Source organism: Heteronotia binoei, chromosome 14, assembly GCF_032191835.1.
Source record: "Heteronotia binoei isolate CCM8104 ecotype False Entrance Well chromosome 14, APGP_CSIRO_Hbin_v1, whole genome shotgun sequence".
NCBI lineage: Eukaryota > Metazoa > Chordata > Lepidosauria > Squamata > Gekkonidae > Heteronotia > Heteronotia binoei.
Genome location: NC_083236.1, coordinates 8,670,446 through 8,684,620, shown reverse-complemented (window position 1 = coordinate 8,684,620; position 14,175 = coordinate 8,670,446). Strand labels below are relative to the sequence as shown.

At 48.8% G+C, this 14,175-nt stretch overlaps 2 protein-coding genes across 2 annotated transcripts in view; both read right to left on the bottom strand.

The window, feature by feature from the left end:
* Positions 1-1,008: 1,008 nt before the first annotated feature.
* On the bottom strand, positions 1,009-7,480 carry LOC132582796 (cystatin-2-like). The gene is made up of 2 exons (XM_060254513.1): positions 7,277-7,480; positions 1,009-1,158 (listed from the first exon to the last, which is right to left on the bottom strand). Exons 1-2 carry the CDS (start codon positions 7,478-7,480, stop codon positions 1,009-1,011), a joined length of 354 nt encoding a protein of 117 aa, XP_060110496.1.
* Positions 7,481-13,231: 5,751 nt separating this feature from the next.
* The window catches only part of CCT5 (chaperonin containing TCP1 subunit 5), a 28,371-nt gene continuing 27,427 nt past the window's right edge, over positions 13,232-14,175 (bottom strand). The window contains exons 10-11 of the mRNA XM_060254408.1: positions 13,963-14,143; positions 13,232-13,480 (exon numbers count right to left, since the gene is read on the bottom strand). Coding sequence (XP_060110391.1) covers positions 13,353-13,480; positions 13,963-14,143 — 309 coding nt within the window. The 3' untranslated portion in view covers positions 13,232-13,352. The remainder of the gene's footprint in view (positions 13,481-13,962; positions 14,144-14,175) is intronic.

Genomic DNA, 14,175 nt, shown 5'->3' with positions numbered 1-14,175 from the left:
GGACCCCAGCCACTGAGAGGTCCATCACCCAGGAATGAGAGAATCCCAGTTTAGACATGGTTTCTTGGGCCAGATTTTAAAATGTTGGCAGGATGGACATACCTGTGCAGCTTTGCAGACACCCAGCATCTGGCTTAAATTGGACCACTGTATATGCCATACTGCCAGGACCACAAGCTGGGCTGCCAGCTTTCAGGTGCAGCCTGGGGAGGCCAGGTTTGGGGAGAGAGGGACCTCAGTTGGATATAATGCCAGAGAGTCCACCCTTCAAAGGAGCCATTTTCTCCAGGGGAACTGATCTTGGTTGTCTGGAGATCAACTGCAATAGTGGGAGATCTCTAGGTGCCACCTGGAGGTTGGCAACCTGAGGGTCTAGGCAGCCTGGCAACCCTAAGGTCTGATCCAGAGAAAATGACTTGACTGTGAGGTTGCTGTGATTAGCTTGTGTCGCTGATTTCTGTGGGGCGCAAGGGCAGCAACAGTGGCTGAAACGGGTCTCTCTCCATCCCCCAAGGCCACCTCGTGCTTTTTTTCAGTCCCCCCTGGCATCTGAACAATGTGTGTTTAAAGAATGATCGAGGTATGTTCATTCCTGAGAAAATCTCTCCCTAGCAACAGATGTAGTGAGGGGTAGGATTAAAAGTTTGCCTGGATTTCCAGAGGTGTACCATACAAAATATTTGCTTGGTGTACAAAGAAATAATTGTGTTTGATTGGGTGCGTGTGGAAATTTTCTTGCTGTGGGATTTGGGGTAGGGGCTGTCAGCAGCCCAGAAGCATTCCAGCTGAGCCGGCTTGCCTTCTCTAAGTATTTCAAGATCTTTTTCAGGAGTAGGGGAGGATCAGCAGCAATTAAAAAGGGAGCCAGCTGAAGTTTATCGCATTTTTGAAAACCATGTGCAAGAACACACAATGTGTCCTGTCTCCCCAGGATTTTTTGTTTTTTTGCAATATCCCTGATTCTACCCTTACCTCTTCTCAGCACAACAACCATAGCTTCTAATACATTTAATAATGTTTAACAGTCTGCTTATATCTGACACGCACCTTTGCCTGATCCAACTCCAAGAACGCACAGTCCTCGACAACCGTTTCGGAATTTCTGCAACTTGTTCGCCCAACTTTAACCTTGAAAATGTACTTGATCCCAGCAACAAGCTGTAAAACACACAAAGTGGATTTTCATTAAGAGAATTTAAATAGCTGACATAAAAAGAGACTGGCCCAATTGTGGAAAAGATGCTGGCAAATTTGTAGGGAGCTCTCAGTGGGCCCCCACCCTCAAAATGTGCCCCTGGAACCCCATTCACTCTTGTTAAAGGAGGTGGGTGGGGGGAGAGAGATTTATGCTTGGTCTTTCTGTTTTCAACGGGCTACAATGCTTTGTCTCATATTTCTGGATTGTTACTGTTCTCAGCCAAGGATTCCCTGGAACTATGCCTGGAATTCTGAGGAAGGGACTGGACCTCACCAGAAGACACCTGCCACGAGGTAGAAGAAGAAGAAGATATTGGATTTATATCCCACCCTCCACTCCGAAGAGTCTCAGAGGGGCTCACAATCTCCTTTACCTTCCTCCCCCACAACAGTCACCCTGTGAGGTGGGTGGGGCTGGAGAGGGCTCTCACTGCAGCTGCCCTTTCAAGGACAACCTCTGCCAGAGCTCTGGCTGACCCAAGGCCATTCCAGCAGCTGCAAGTGGAGGAGTGGGGAATCAAACCTGGTTCTCCCAGATAAGAGTCCGCACACTTCACCACTACACCAAACTGGTACATGAGTATTTTTCTTTCTCTGGTTGGGAGGTGGTGGTGGTGCCTATCAATTAAATATATCTGAGGGCCAGTGGATGTGGCTTTCGAATTCTGTTGCTAGATTTGTCTCTTGCCAGGCGAAAAATAATGGCTTTAGTTTTGCAACAGATTATAGTTTTAAATCCAAATTTAACTAACCTTTATCCAGCTGAAACAAATCTTTTTTGGGAGGAGGGATAGTAGTTACCATTCACAAGTCTTCGTGAGTTCGAAGACTCCAGTAGGGGAAACCGGTTGACTTTAACTCTGGGTAGTTCACAGATTTTCTCTGGGGTTGCTCTGAAGGTGCTCCATGTAGTGTGACTGCTACACAGATAGGGAAACTTCCCTGGGGGGGGGGGAGCTATAAAGTCTTCTTCCTCCTCTTTCCCTGCATATTCCGACTCTGCTTTACTGTCACTTCTTTCTTATTCAGTTTTCCTTCTCACAGTGAGAGACCATCTTCCCCTCCCTTCTGCAACTGCTATTGTGTGGAAGCAGTTTTTTGACAAATCCACCCACCCCGATCCCACCATCAGAGACCCAAGACAACAGGAACCAAGGCAAGGATAAAGTTATCATCTAGCAAAGGGGTGTCAGACTAATTTGTTATGAGGGCCAGATCTGGCATAAAGGGGGCCTTGTCGGCCCGGGCCGTGTGTGTCATAAAATGTCATGCCAGGTAGCAGAGATATAAACTTTATAAAGGACACAGACAAACACTATTAAAGATTTTAAATGAAACAGGATTAATACATTAGCACTTGTTGGTCTTCAAGGTGCTTTCTTTGCATCTCTCCTATGGGATCCAGGGAGCTGGGCAAAGGAAATTCTGGCTCTTTCCTTCCTTCCCCAGGGGACCAGGAGGGGAAGGAGCCTCAGCCAATAGAAGGAAGAGAGGCTTGGCTCAATAGCTTTGCTGTGCAATTGAGAGAGCCTGGCAAATCAAGCTATCCCTCCCCAAGGGAGGAGCCTCAGCCAATGGAGAAAACAGAGCTTTGCTCTGTAGCTCCTGTGCAATTGGAGCAAGCCTGGCAAAGCCAGCTGTGATACATAGGGAAGCAAGAGAGAGGGAGAAGGAAGCAGATGAAAGTCAGTTGCTTGGGGGCCTGATAGGAGCCCTCCAGGGCCCTGATTCGGCCCCTGGGCTGCATGTTTGACACCCCTGATCTAGCAGTTAACAGATGGACCAAGAAGAGCCCGGAGTACTTGGAAGACCTGTGATATCAGAAGACCCACTACATTCTCTGCCATCATAGTAAAAGCCCTTTGGAATTCATTGCCACAAGATACAACGGGAGCCAAAGGCTTTCACAAGGACTGGACAAAGTCTGCCAAAGATCACTTGCTGTAATAATTAAGTGGACTATCCAGGCCCAGCAATAGAATACCTCTGCATCTCAGATACCAGAGCCTACCACTGGGCAGATTGTAAGGATCAACCAAGCAGGCTCTCGCTTATGAAATAAGGTAGAGTTTAATAGTTTGATACAGGAGTTAACCCTCTGGCAAGAATTGCCAGGAATGAAAGTAAAGAATACAGACAGTGAAGATATACTCAAAATGTGCAGGCAAAGTTGGTTCTTCCCCCTCTGTTTCTCACACCAAATTGTACATCAGCCAGAGACAACACAGTCCTTTTGGTTCACACATAACCAAGGCCACTGGCATATTCCAGACAAGGGAGGCACAAGGCGCTAAGTCTTCATTCCCATGGTAACAAGATAAGCCATGAGTTACAGACTCCAAATTCCAATAATAAACGACGAGCTTCTGAAACTACAAAGTAAGCAGCATCACCTTCCCCCACCCCCCAACACCAGACTAGCAAGTGACTGGGTTACACAAAGCATGCAGTGATTGAAGGCAATAAAACATCTCTGGGCAGGACAAAAAACATCTCATGACAGGACACCTCCTGACACAGATTCCAAATGTTTTGCTGGGGGTGGGGAGAGCACAGCAGATACCATGCTGGCAGCAGCAAGGGAAACCAACTTGTAGGCTGCTTCTAACAGGAAGGGACAGTTACCCATTGAACTCTGGTTAACCCAGCCCTGAAGCAAGTCATGGGCTTCCTTTTTTTAAGGAACTTATCCAAGTTAGAAAAAGACTTCTGTAAACTGCAGAAAGGACACAAAACAGGAAAAAATGACATGGGGGAAGAGAACCTTCTACCATAGATGGGGAAAAGAAAAACATCTGGCTCCACTTTGGGTGTCAGTGAATCACATTGGCATCTTCCTTTCTGTGTTTACATTTCCAGCTATTGCCTGCTGTGGGGACAAACTAGCTGCCACTCAACCAGTGTCAACTGAGAAGGCCTTCCCTGCAGGCGAGGCAATTCATTTGGATTACTTTTGTGTGCCTTCCACTAAAGCAGTGGATCTCAGCCTCCAGGTCAGCACCCACTGGCTCCTGAGTCAGCCCTCCCTACGGCTGCTCTCCCCTTCCATTCTTCTTTTGTGCATTTTGGAAACCAAGATCTGACCCTGGAAACATTATCTTTCATGTCATACATTAGTTGACCTTTGTTGATCAAATAAAAAAAACATCCCACTGGTTATCAGAGCAAATTGCTTAGAATCTTAGGGAGGATTAGAGGCAGAATGGAAAGGGACGGGTGGTCAAAGGTTGGAATGCAACCTCAAAAATATGCTGTAGAAAATGGAATGCTGAACTAGATGAGTGCCAACATCACAGTTCGCCAGGCCCATAGACAGAAAATTTTGGGTGGAGGGCTGCTGGGCTTGGCTCCTTCTTACTGGTTTTGCTTTCGGCCTCCCCCCAGCCCCAGGCGATGGTCACTTCCTCCTCCTACTCACGAGATAGCCTCTGCCCACCAGAGCAGCTTGCAGCAGGCCACAGAGTGAAGGGGGGAAAGCTGTCAGGGCACCGCTCAGGTTCAACCCCCTTCCCCAGCTGTTTCTCCCTCTTTTTCTCGCTGTTACTCCTTCTCTATCCTGCTTTCTCATCACTTACTCTCTTGCTCTTCCCTCGCTCTTTCTCTTCCCCCTCTCTCTCTTACGTGCTCTCTCGTTGTTGCCCCCTCTCTCTCTCCCTCTCCATGTCACTCCTTCCCTTTCCTCCGGTCAGGTGGCAAAGAAGCCTGAAGCTGTGTGGCTGGCCAGTTTCACCCCCCTGAACGCCCCCCCCCCCGACCCAGCGCTGGGATTTTTGCTGCCCCCAGCACTGGCCCAAATCGGGCTCCATCTGCACAGAGGGCTCCTCTTGAGGGTGCAAATGCCACTGTCGGGGTTTCCGCGGTGCGAGAAAGGTCAGTGGGGCCAGATGGCTCTGTTTGCATGGCAGGCTTCTCTTGAGGAGCCCTCCCTTCTGTGAAAGAGGCCGTGGGCAAGCTGATCGAACCCGTGGGAGCCCTAACCGGCCGAGGGAAGACCTCCTGTTGCCCCCCCTCTGAAATCCCACGTGAGACCCCCTCAACAGCGGCAACATTTGCTCAATTAGAGCAGCAGCGGCAGATTCTTCTACTGCAGCTTTAAGCTATGAGGCAGTTACGAGACAAATGCTGTGGCAACGAGGAGAAGTAATGCAGGCGGTGAGCTTGACTGATTGGAGGGTCCACGTAGGTGGGGGGAGGGGGTTGAAAGGCCGGGCTGAGCCCCCTCCCCCCGGGGCTACGGGCCTGCAGTTCATCTGGGGTGCCAAAAAATGTTGGGCAAGCCCTGGCTGGATCACCAGACCAAGTATATTTGGACTTGTGGGTCACCAGACCAAAAAGGCTGGGAACTGAACTGCTAAAGTAACATGAGGATGTGGAGGGAAAGAATCGCCTTTCTCGCAGGAGGACCTGACAGACCTGTAGCCAGAAACTTTTCGGCGGAGGGGCCCCCGAGGTAAGAATGGCCCCGTTTGCACGGAGGGCTTCTCCTGAGAAGGCCTTCGGGCAAACTCCACGAGTTCCCCTGCCTCCTCTGCCCGCCTGCTGGCCACCCTCAAACCCTCCTCCCTTCTGCTCGTTGCGGCGGCCTGGGCCTCTGGCTCGCCGGGGCCACCACTGCCGCCCGCTCCTCCTTCCCCATCCCTTCCCGTCACCTCCCCCGCGTGGAATCACAGAGTTGGAAGGGACCTCTAGGGTCATCTAGTCCAACCCCCTAAGGGCCCTGTGATCACGCGCAGGGGGGGAGGCGGCAGGAAGGGATGGGGAAGGAGGCACAGGCCGCCACGGCAAGTGAGCGGGTGGCACGATTGGGGGGGGGGTGGTTTGGGAAGGGGCTGGCAGAGGAGGCAGAGGCCGCCACAGCGGGCAATGGGGGGTTGCAATGGGAAGGGGGGGCAGCAGGCTGGCCGCACTGGATGGAGGGGCCCTACATTGGGAAGGGGGGTTAATGGAGGGGCTGTGCCCCCCCCCCGCCCCGTGGCTCCGAACCTGGGACCTGAATACAGGTACGCCACAGCAAGTGCCGAACCCCTGGTGCTGCTACCAGGTCAGGTCCAAACCAAGTCCCCTGGCAAACACCCCAGTCACCTCCCATGCAGCTGATAGTTGAGAGGCAGACACGGCCTGTAGTAGAGCATCAGCTTTGGCCTGGCCGTGTCACTCCGCAGTTACCTGGGATTTGGAGCGGAGAAGCGGCCTGGGCATGTGCGTTACTCCGTGGCGGAGCAGCTCCCAACACCCACTAAGGTCCCAATGGGTCACCTCTAGTGAAAAAGGTTTCCGACAGGCCAGCGGCTACTGCAGACACACCAAGAGCACCCAGACTCTGTAGCCCCCGCTAGAGCTGCCAGCTCTGGATTGGGAAAAGCCTGGAGCCTCGGGGGATGCAGCTGGCGGAAGGCGGGGTGCGGAGATGGCATTCGCTCCAGGGAACCTGACGTCTGCCACGTGGAGATCCGCTGGGAGAGCAGGCGCTCTCTAGGCCCCGCGCGGCGGCTGGCCAGGCTGGCCACAGCCCCCCCCCTCCTCCCTCCACAGTAGGGGTGCCAAGTCCAATTCAAGAAATATCTGGGGACTTTGGGGGTGGAGCCAGGAGACATTAGGGGTGCAGCCAAGATCAAGGCTGTGACAAGCATCATTGAACTCCAAAGGGAGTTCTGGCCATCAGATTTAAAGGGACGGCACACCTTTTCAATTCCTTCCTTCCATAGGAAATAATGAAGGATAGGGGCATCTTATTTTGGGGCTCATAGAATTGGACCCCCTGGTCCAATCTTTTTGAAACTGGGGGGGTACTTTGGGGAGAGGCACTGGATGCTATACTGAAAATTTGGTGCCTCTACCCAAAAAAAACAGCCCCCCCCCCCCCCGAGCCCCAGATACCCGCGGCTCAGTTCTCCATGATTTTCTATGGGAATAAATCTCCCTAGGGAATAACAGAATTCCCAGAAGACATTTCCCTCCCCTCCCCTCGCTTCCTGACGACCCTGAAACGGAGGGAGGGCCTCCAAACCGGGGGATCCCCTGCCCCCACCTGGGGATTGGCAACCCTCCACAGGGGCCGCGAGCACAACCCCCCGCTGACCTGCTTGTGCACGCTGACGACCTCGGCCACGCGGCTGCGGTAGGCGTCGTTGCTGCCGCGGTTGTAGCGCTCCATGGCGAACTGCAGCGCTTGCTGCGCCTCCGCGTCCAGGGGGGCCTCCCGCGGCGCCCCCACCAGCCCCGCCGCCCAGGCGCCGCTCAGCAGCAAGAGGCCAAAGGCGCCCAGCCAGCCGCGCGCAGCCATCGCTCGCTCTCGCCTCGCCTCGCCCCGCAGTTCTGCCGTCGGCTGCAGGACCCGCCCCGGGGGGAGGAGGACCTCCAGCCGCCCACCCGAGGCCCGGCTTGCCCAGCAGGAGGCGGCCGCAGCCGCTCACTCATTCGCTCTCCTGCTTGCCGGGTGATTGATGCTGGCGCGCGCGCACTGGCCGCGTGAGTCGCTGGCGCCTGGAGGGTGGGCTCTTTTGCTTTGGGGCCTCTTTTCCTGTCTCTTACAGTGTTGCATAATGGTTGCCAGCTCCCGGTCAGGAAATTCCTGGAGATGGAGAGGTAGAGCCTGCGGGGGGGGAAGGTGGATTTGGGGAGGGAAGGACGTCTGGTGCCACTGAGCTCGTTTTCTAGAGGAGCCGTTCTCTCCAGAGGAATTCTGTAGTCAGGGGTCAATTGCAATTCTGGGAGATCTCCAGGCCCCCCCTAGACACTGGCAGCTGTAGAAGCCAGACGTCAGCAACGCCTCATTGGGTGTTGTCACTGAGCTAGAGAAAGCATTCATAATTGGATTCTCCCAGGTGGAAAAAAAGATTATCTGTTTGCAAGTGGTTACTGTTGCGCACCGTGACCTGGACAGGCTCTGCTGGTGCAACGAGGCCACCGTGGGAGGTACTAAAATTAGGGACAGCAATTGCCCATAGGGAATAATGGCGATTAGGTCTGCCAAGACAGTAAGGGAGACCATGCTTTCCCATAGAAAATTACTGAGATCACTTGCCCTAAGAACAGCGATTGCCCACAGACTATGATGCTGTAATGGGGCCAACAGAGAATGCAAATAGAGAATGCATAGGGAATAATGGAAACAATACTTGCCTTACATTCAGATGTTTTCATGTGTTTAGACGGGATAGTTATTACTAATAATTGCATCAGACACATTAATACTTTATTGGTAGGCAGTGTGAGGCTGCGCTCCTGGCCAGTCTCAGTGTGAGCTCTACCAGGCACAGCCAGCCAGGCTTGGGTTATGTGGGATCAACAATTCCTTCCTACGCCATGAGCTCATTGGCTTCTGTCAAATCACTCCAGCCATTTTACTTTCCTATTTATAAAGCAGCGCTTGATGCACCTCATGTTAGACTCAGGGCAAGCAAGGAAATAACCTAAGAAAATTCGCTTCTGAATCACTACCAACAAATTGGCAATTCAGGCATGTGCACAGAGAAGCATATTAGCCATAGCTTCATAATCTTGTCCATAAGTCTCCTACAGCGCTACCACATTTTATCCTGTCCTTTCCAGTTTGGTGTACTGGTTGGTTAAGAGCAGGAGACTCTAATCTGGAGAACCAGTTCTGATTCCCCACTCCTCTTCCACATGCAGTCAGCTGGGTGAGCTTGGGTCCTCAGAGCGCTCTCAGCCCCACCTACCTCACAGGGTGTCTCTTGTACGGAGGGGAAAGGAAGGAGACTGTAAACAGCTCTGAGATTGAGTGAACGGCAGGGGTGTAAATCCAACTCTTCTTCTATCCAGGGAGCCATGGGCAGTGCACATGGATTCACTCTCATTTTACATTTTTCCAAAAAGGCCTGTTAAATGGCGCAACTGGCATCTTCAGCAATCCCCAAGAGCTATTTATTTCCACCTGCTGTACCCAAGCTCTTTAAAGTTGCTGAGGATACATACAAAGTGTATGCTCTATGAGTGAGCTATGGCGTCTACTCCATAGTTTTCAGTTCACACAGCTTTTGATGGCAGAGGCTTCATTATAGTGACTGTAAATAGTGTAGCCTTAAGGTATTAGCAGCCAGACTTCTGCAGAAGGGCAGTCTTACAAGATACCCCTCCTTATCACCCCCCAAATCATTTGTGTGCTGTACAGCCTGGCCTAGAAATGGGACCAAGATGGAGATGGAGCAAACAGAATGGATGCTGGCCATTTGCAGGGGGCATCAGAGTTTACATTCAGCAACTTCATCAGAAAACACTTTCAGTCTACACCAGACAATCTTATTAAGCATTGTTAGTCACACAGAGCCCTGTGGTGCGGAGTGGTAAGGCTGCAGTACTGCACTCCACGCTCTGCTCGAATTGTGGGCCCCAGTTTTGGCAGCTTTGTTTACACAAATTGATCGGGAAATTCCCAAGGACTGGGGAGCAGCTATCTTCATCCCCATATATAAAAAAGGTAACAAAGAAGACATACATAAAAAAGTAACAAAGCATTAGGTAACCTAATGCTGAGCTAAGAAAGTGTCGCTGGATATGTTTTTAGCCACAGAATTTATCAAGATTTAAGTTATAGCACCATAATTAATTTTAATACAATTTGTAAATGGATTTATGTCGATTTTATAACTATAAGCGTAAGTACTATGTATAATTTTATAATTTTATTGTATTGTATTCATATGTTGTGAGCCGCCCTGAGCCTGCCCTTGCGGGGAGGGCGGGATACACATAAAAAGTATTATTATTATTATAAGATCCAAACAACTATAGACTGATCAGCCTGTTAAGCGTAACAAGCAAGCTATATGCTAGACACGTACTGTGGAAATTTAGAGACTGGCTTGAGAACAATTTTTGCCTAGGTGAGGAACATGCTGGCTTCAGAGAAGGTTGTGCCTTATTAAACCACTGCATGCTCTTGGACCATTTGACTGTAAAATATTCCTCAAACTCAAGTGTGTCATTATATGCTGCATTTCTAGACCTGAAGTCAGCCTTTGACTCTATTTCTAGGACCATCCTATGGGATAAATTAAGAGCCACCAACATTGACAGACGGTTGCTATTTCTTATTCAGGCCCTTTATGATCAAACAACCATCCGGGTCAAATATTTCCATCAAGGCTGTTTGACAGACCCCATTTCTACCAGGAAAGGAAAAGTACCCTGTGCAAGCACCAGTCGTTTCCGACTCTGGGGTTACGTTGCTTTCACGTTTGCACAGCAGACTTTTTACGGGGTGGTTTGCCATTGCCTTCTCCAGTCCTCTATGCTTTCCCCCCAGCAAGCTGGGTACTCATTTTACCCACCTCGGAGGGATGGAAGGCTGAGTCAACCTCGAGCTGGCTACCTGAAAAAACCCAGCTTCCACCTGGGATCGAACAGAGGTCGTGAGCAGAGTTTCGGACTGCAGTACTGCAGCTTTAACACTCTGTGCCACGGGGCTCTTATTTCTATCAACAAAGGGGTTAAGCAAGGATGCCTCCTGGCCCCCAACTTATTTAACTTCTATATCAATGATTTGGCATTGCATATAAATAAACCAGAATGCCACCCACCGAAGCTAGGTAACAAACCTACAGGAGTGCTCCTTTATGCTGATGATGCTATTTTACTTTCAAGGACTCCTTTAGGCCTCAGAAGAGCCTTGAAAGCTTTCACTCAATATTGCCTGGAAAACAATCTAGAAGTAAATTACGCTAAAACCAAAGTAATGGCCTTTGGCAAAAAGATACCCAGATCACACCATTGGTACTTAAATTCTATTCCCATTGAACAAGTTTATGCTTTAAGTACCTGGGGGTCATGTTTCAAGCAAATGGAAGAACCACCACCAACATGATTACCTCAAATGCCAAAAGGAGTGCGGGGGCTATCCAAAAATTCTACTGGGGCAAAGGGGGTAAATGCATAATTGCAGCCCTTAGATTGTTTAAGGCTAAATCCCTCTGCCAGCTAACATTTGATGCCCCAATCAACATCACAAAAAACTAGAGAGTGTTCAATCAAATTTTTTAAGAACAGTTTTCCAGGTACCCAAGGGCATTCCAAATGCATTAATTAGAACAGAAACTGGCATGATTACAGTAGAAGCGAGGCTTTGGATTTTGGCCATCCAGTTCTGGTTGAAACTTATGTTTTTTCCTAAGGGCTTGATCAGTTTAATTCTGCAAGATACCTTGGTCCCAAGATGGATTAGGGCCATAGAGGACAGAATTCATTATTACGGCCTTTCGAAACAATATCTCAGTTCTCTTACATGATAATGCTAGGGAGATAATGAAAGAGAATATTGGACGTTGTCAGACAAAACGACCTCAATAGCACAACCAAAGGCGAGCTCTGACAGAACCAATCAACAGGGTGACCCCGATGCCTTATCTATGCCGCTTAACAAATAATGAATATAGGAGAACGTTTACTCTTATGAGGTGGGACGTTCTCCCTTCAGCGGTGGTGGAGGGGAGATACAAAAAGGTGCCGTTCCAAGAATGATCGTGTCCCTGCTGCAATGATGGTATCGAATCTCTAGTCCTTTTCCACGCTCTCTGTTCACAACCTGAGTTCAATCCCGGCAGAAGCTGGGTTCAAGTAGCCAGCTCAAGGTTGACTTAGCCTTCCATCCTTCCGAGGTGAGTAAAATGAGTACCCAGCTTGCTGGGGGGAAAGTGTAGATGACTGGGGAAGGCAATGACAAATCACCCCATAAAAACTCTGCCGTGAAAATGTCGTGATGCAATGTCACCCCAGAGTTAGAAACGACTGGTGCTTGTACCTTTACCTTTAGTCACACTCATGCAAAACATCATGAGTTTCCCTTGGTCTTGGGAAAGCCATGAAGCCTTCCTCAACAAAGCCACCAAGCCTCCCTTTCCCCCCTAAAAAGCCAACCATGGTATTATTTTAGGAGGCACATACATCAGATTGCCTGAGGGTCAATTTTTGCTATAACTGGGCTTATCTGAGCCCATTGTGTGAGTTCTCCTGGATCCAGAGCTCATGCCTGATATGCAGGTAATTTCATCCATCTTTGTCTAGATATCACCTACCCCCAATCTGTATCCCCATGACTCTCTTTTATCTTTGTTAGCCTTTATGAGTGTTTTCCCATGTGCTCTTGTGTACGTTTTGCTCTTTTATTCCTTTTAAATCCTTTCTATTTAATTTGGTTTACTTTGAGAATTCTCACTTGTTACCTACCCCCTCTCACAAGCTCTGTCTCAATTATGCTAATTCCCCGCAATAGATTTGGAGACCCTTCAGAATCTGGGTAACAAGTGAGCCGTAAATGATGATATTCGAATATGACAGAAGTGTCTATCTTCTCATCAGACATTTCCTTGGCCACCAAAAGAACCCCAATTCCAAATGGTTCAATGTTTCCAGGAGCTGCCCTCAAAAGAGCAAACATGAAAAAACTGAGCAGTCTGTCTATACACAACAGCAGACCTCCTCGTCGTTGTGATGTCAGTTTACCACCATTCCTTGCATTGGCTTAGTTTATCACAAAATACTCAAGGCACTAAGCAAACATCAAGCTTGCAAGACGCTATTGTAAACTGAGAGGATACACCTGAATATCAGCATAATGATGATACTCTATCATCCACAAGTCACCATTCTCTCCAAGTCAATGGCTCAGATCCAGCTGAGCACGTCCATGAGCACACCTCTGGAATGGAACTTTCTTGCCTCTTGACCCTTTTCACCTGCAGGAGGAGGCTGTGCTTTGTGGGTGGAAACCTTTGCGCCCAAAGAAACACTCATCCGGATTCAAGCCAATGTCTTCTTTCCATGTTGCAACCTGTCCCCTCCCAAATTCCAGCCTTGCAGAGGCCCCAGCAGTAGCCCAAGGAACCAATCTTTGTATTTAAGCTAAGATGCAAAATTAGAGTGTTATACAAATCTTATCCATTAATTTTAGCATTAATAACATGAATATGACCAGACATAGGATGTGAAGGGCTATGAGAAATATGAGCAACATAATTTAAGCTCTTTCCCTAGACAATGCGTGTTTAAATACATTAGACCTTAAAAAACACAGTGATACTTCAGAAAGCCGTAACAGTGATTTATTGATCTAACTAAAAATCTGAAGCAAACGCAGCCTCTGAGTAAGTACTAGCATCTGGCTGAAGTAGCCTCCCGGCCATATTCTTAATTTTATGCTTCTATTCTTCAGATTCACCCGGTCTGCGGATATCATCAATCTTTAAGATCATTCTAACCATCTGAGTGGCAAGAGAGATTTGTTGTTTCTTCCCAATCAAAGTTTCTATGACATGTTGCTCTTTCATATCTGCCAAGAGAAGAAGCATTTCAAATGTCTTCACTGAAATTAAATGGCACCAATACAAGTTGTGTGATATCCTTACCCCACTCCTAGTCCTACCTGGAAATTTGCCATAAGGGCTCTGCCAATTGTTTTAAAAGCAGCTTAAACTACAATCTGCTAAATGGAGGAATATATTTTAAAACGCTTTTTGTAAAGTGCTTATCAACTGCCAGTGCATCAATACTAATAGATGCTGCAGTCAGAGGACCAGAAGATCTGAATTTCACATACTGGGAAATACTGCATCCTCCTGGAATGTCAATGCACAAAGGAATGCACTCAGTAAATCCAGCTGAAGGCTCTACTTCCTGCGCAAGAAGGGCCGACAGCAAAGGGGAGGGAAGCTAATCTGCAGTAAAGAATCTCCACAGTTTTAGTAGAATTCATATTTAGGATTCATTGGTGCTATCAGAATACAAGGAACAGTCAGCAAGCAAAGCTCTTACCATTCGTCCCTTTGTGTAAACAATCAATCCCCAGAGCAGGGTTCTCTTCCTTCACCTGGCGAGCTCGCACTTCTGCCATTGTTTGGATGGGATTCATACCACTGTTCTCTGAAAGTGCCATTGGAATTACTTCTAGAGCATCAGCAAAAGCTCTCATGGCATACTGCTCCAGAGAGGGGCACTAGAATAGCAAATATTAGAAGCTTTGAGTAC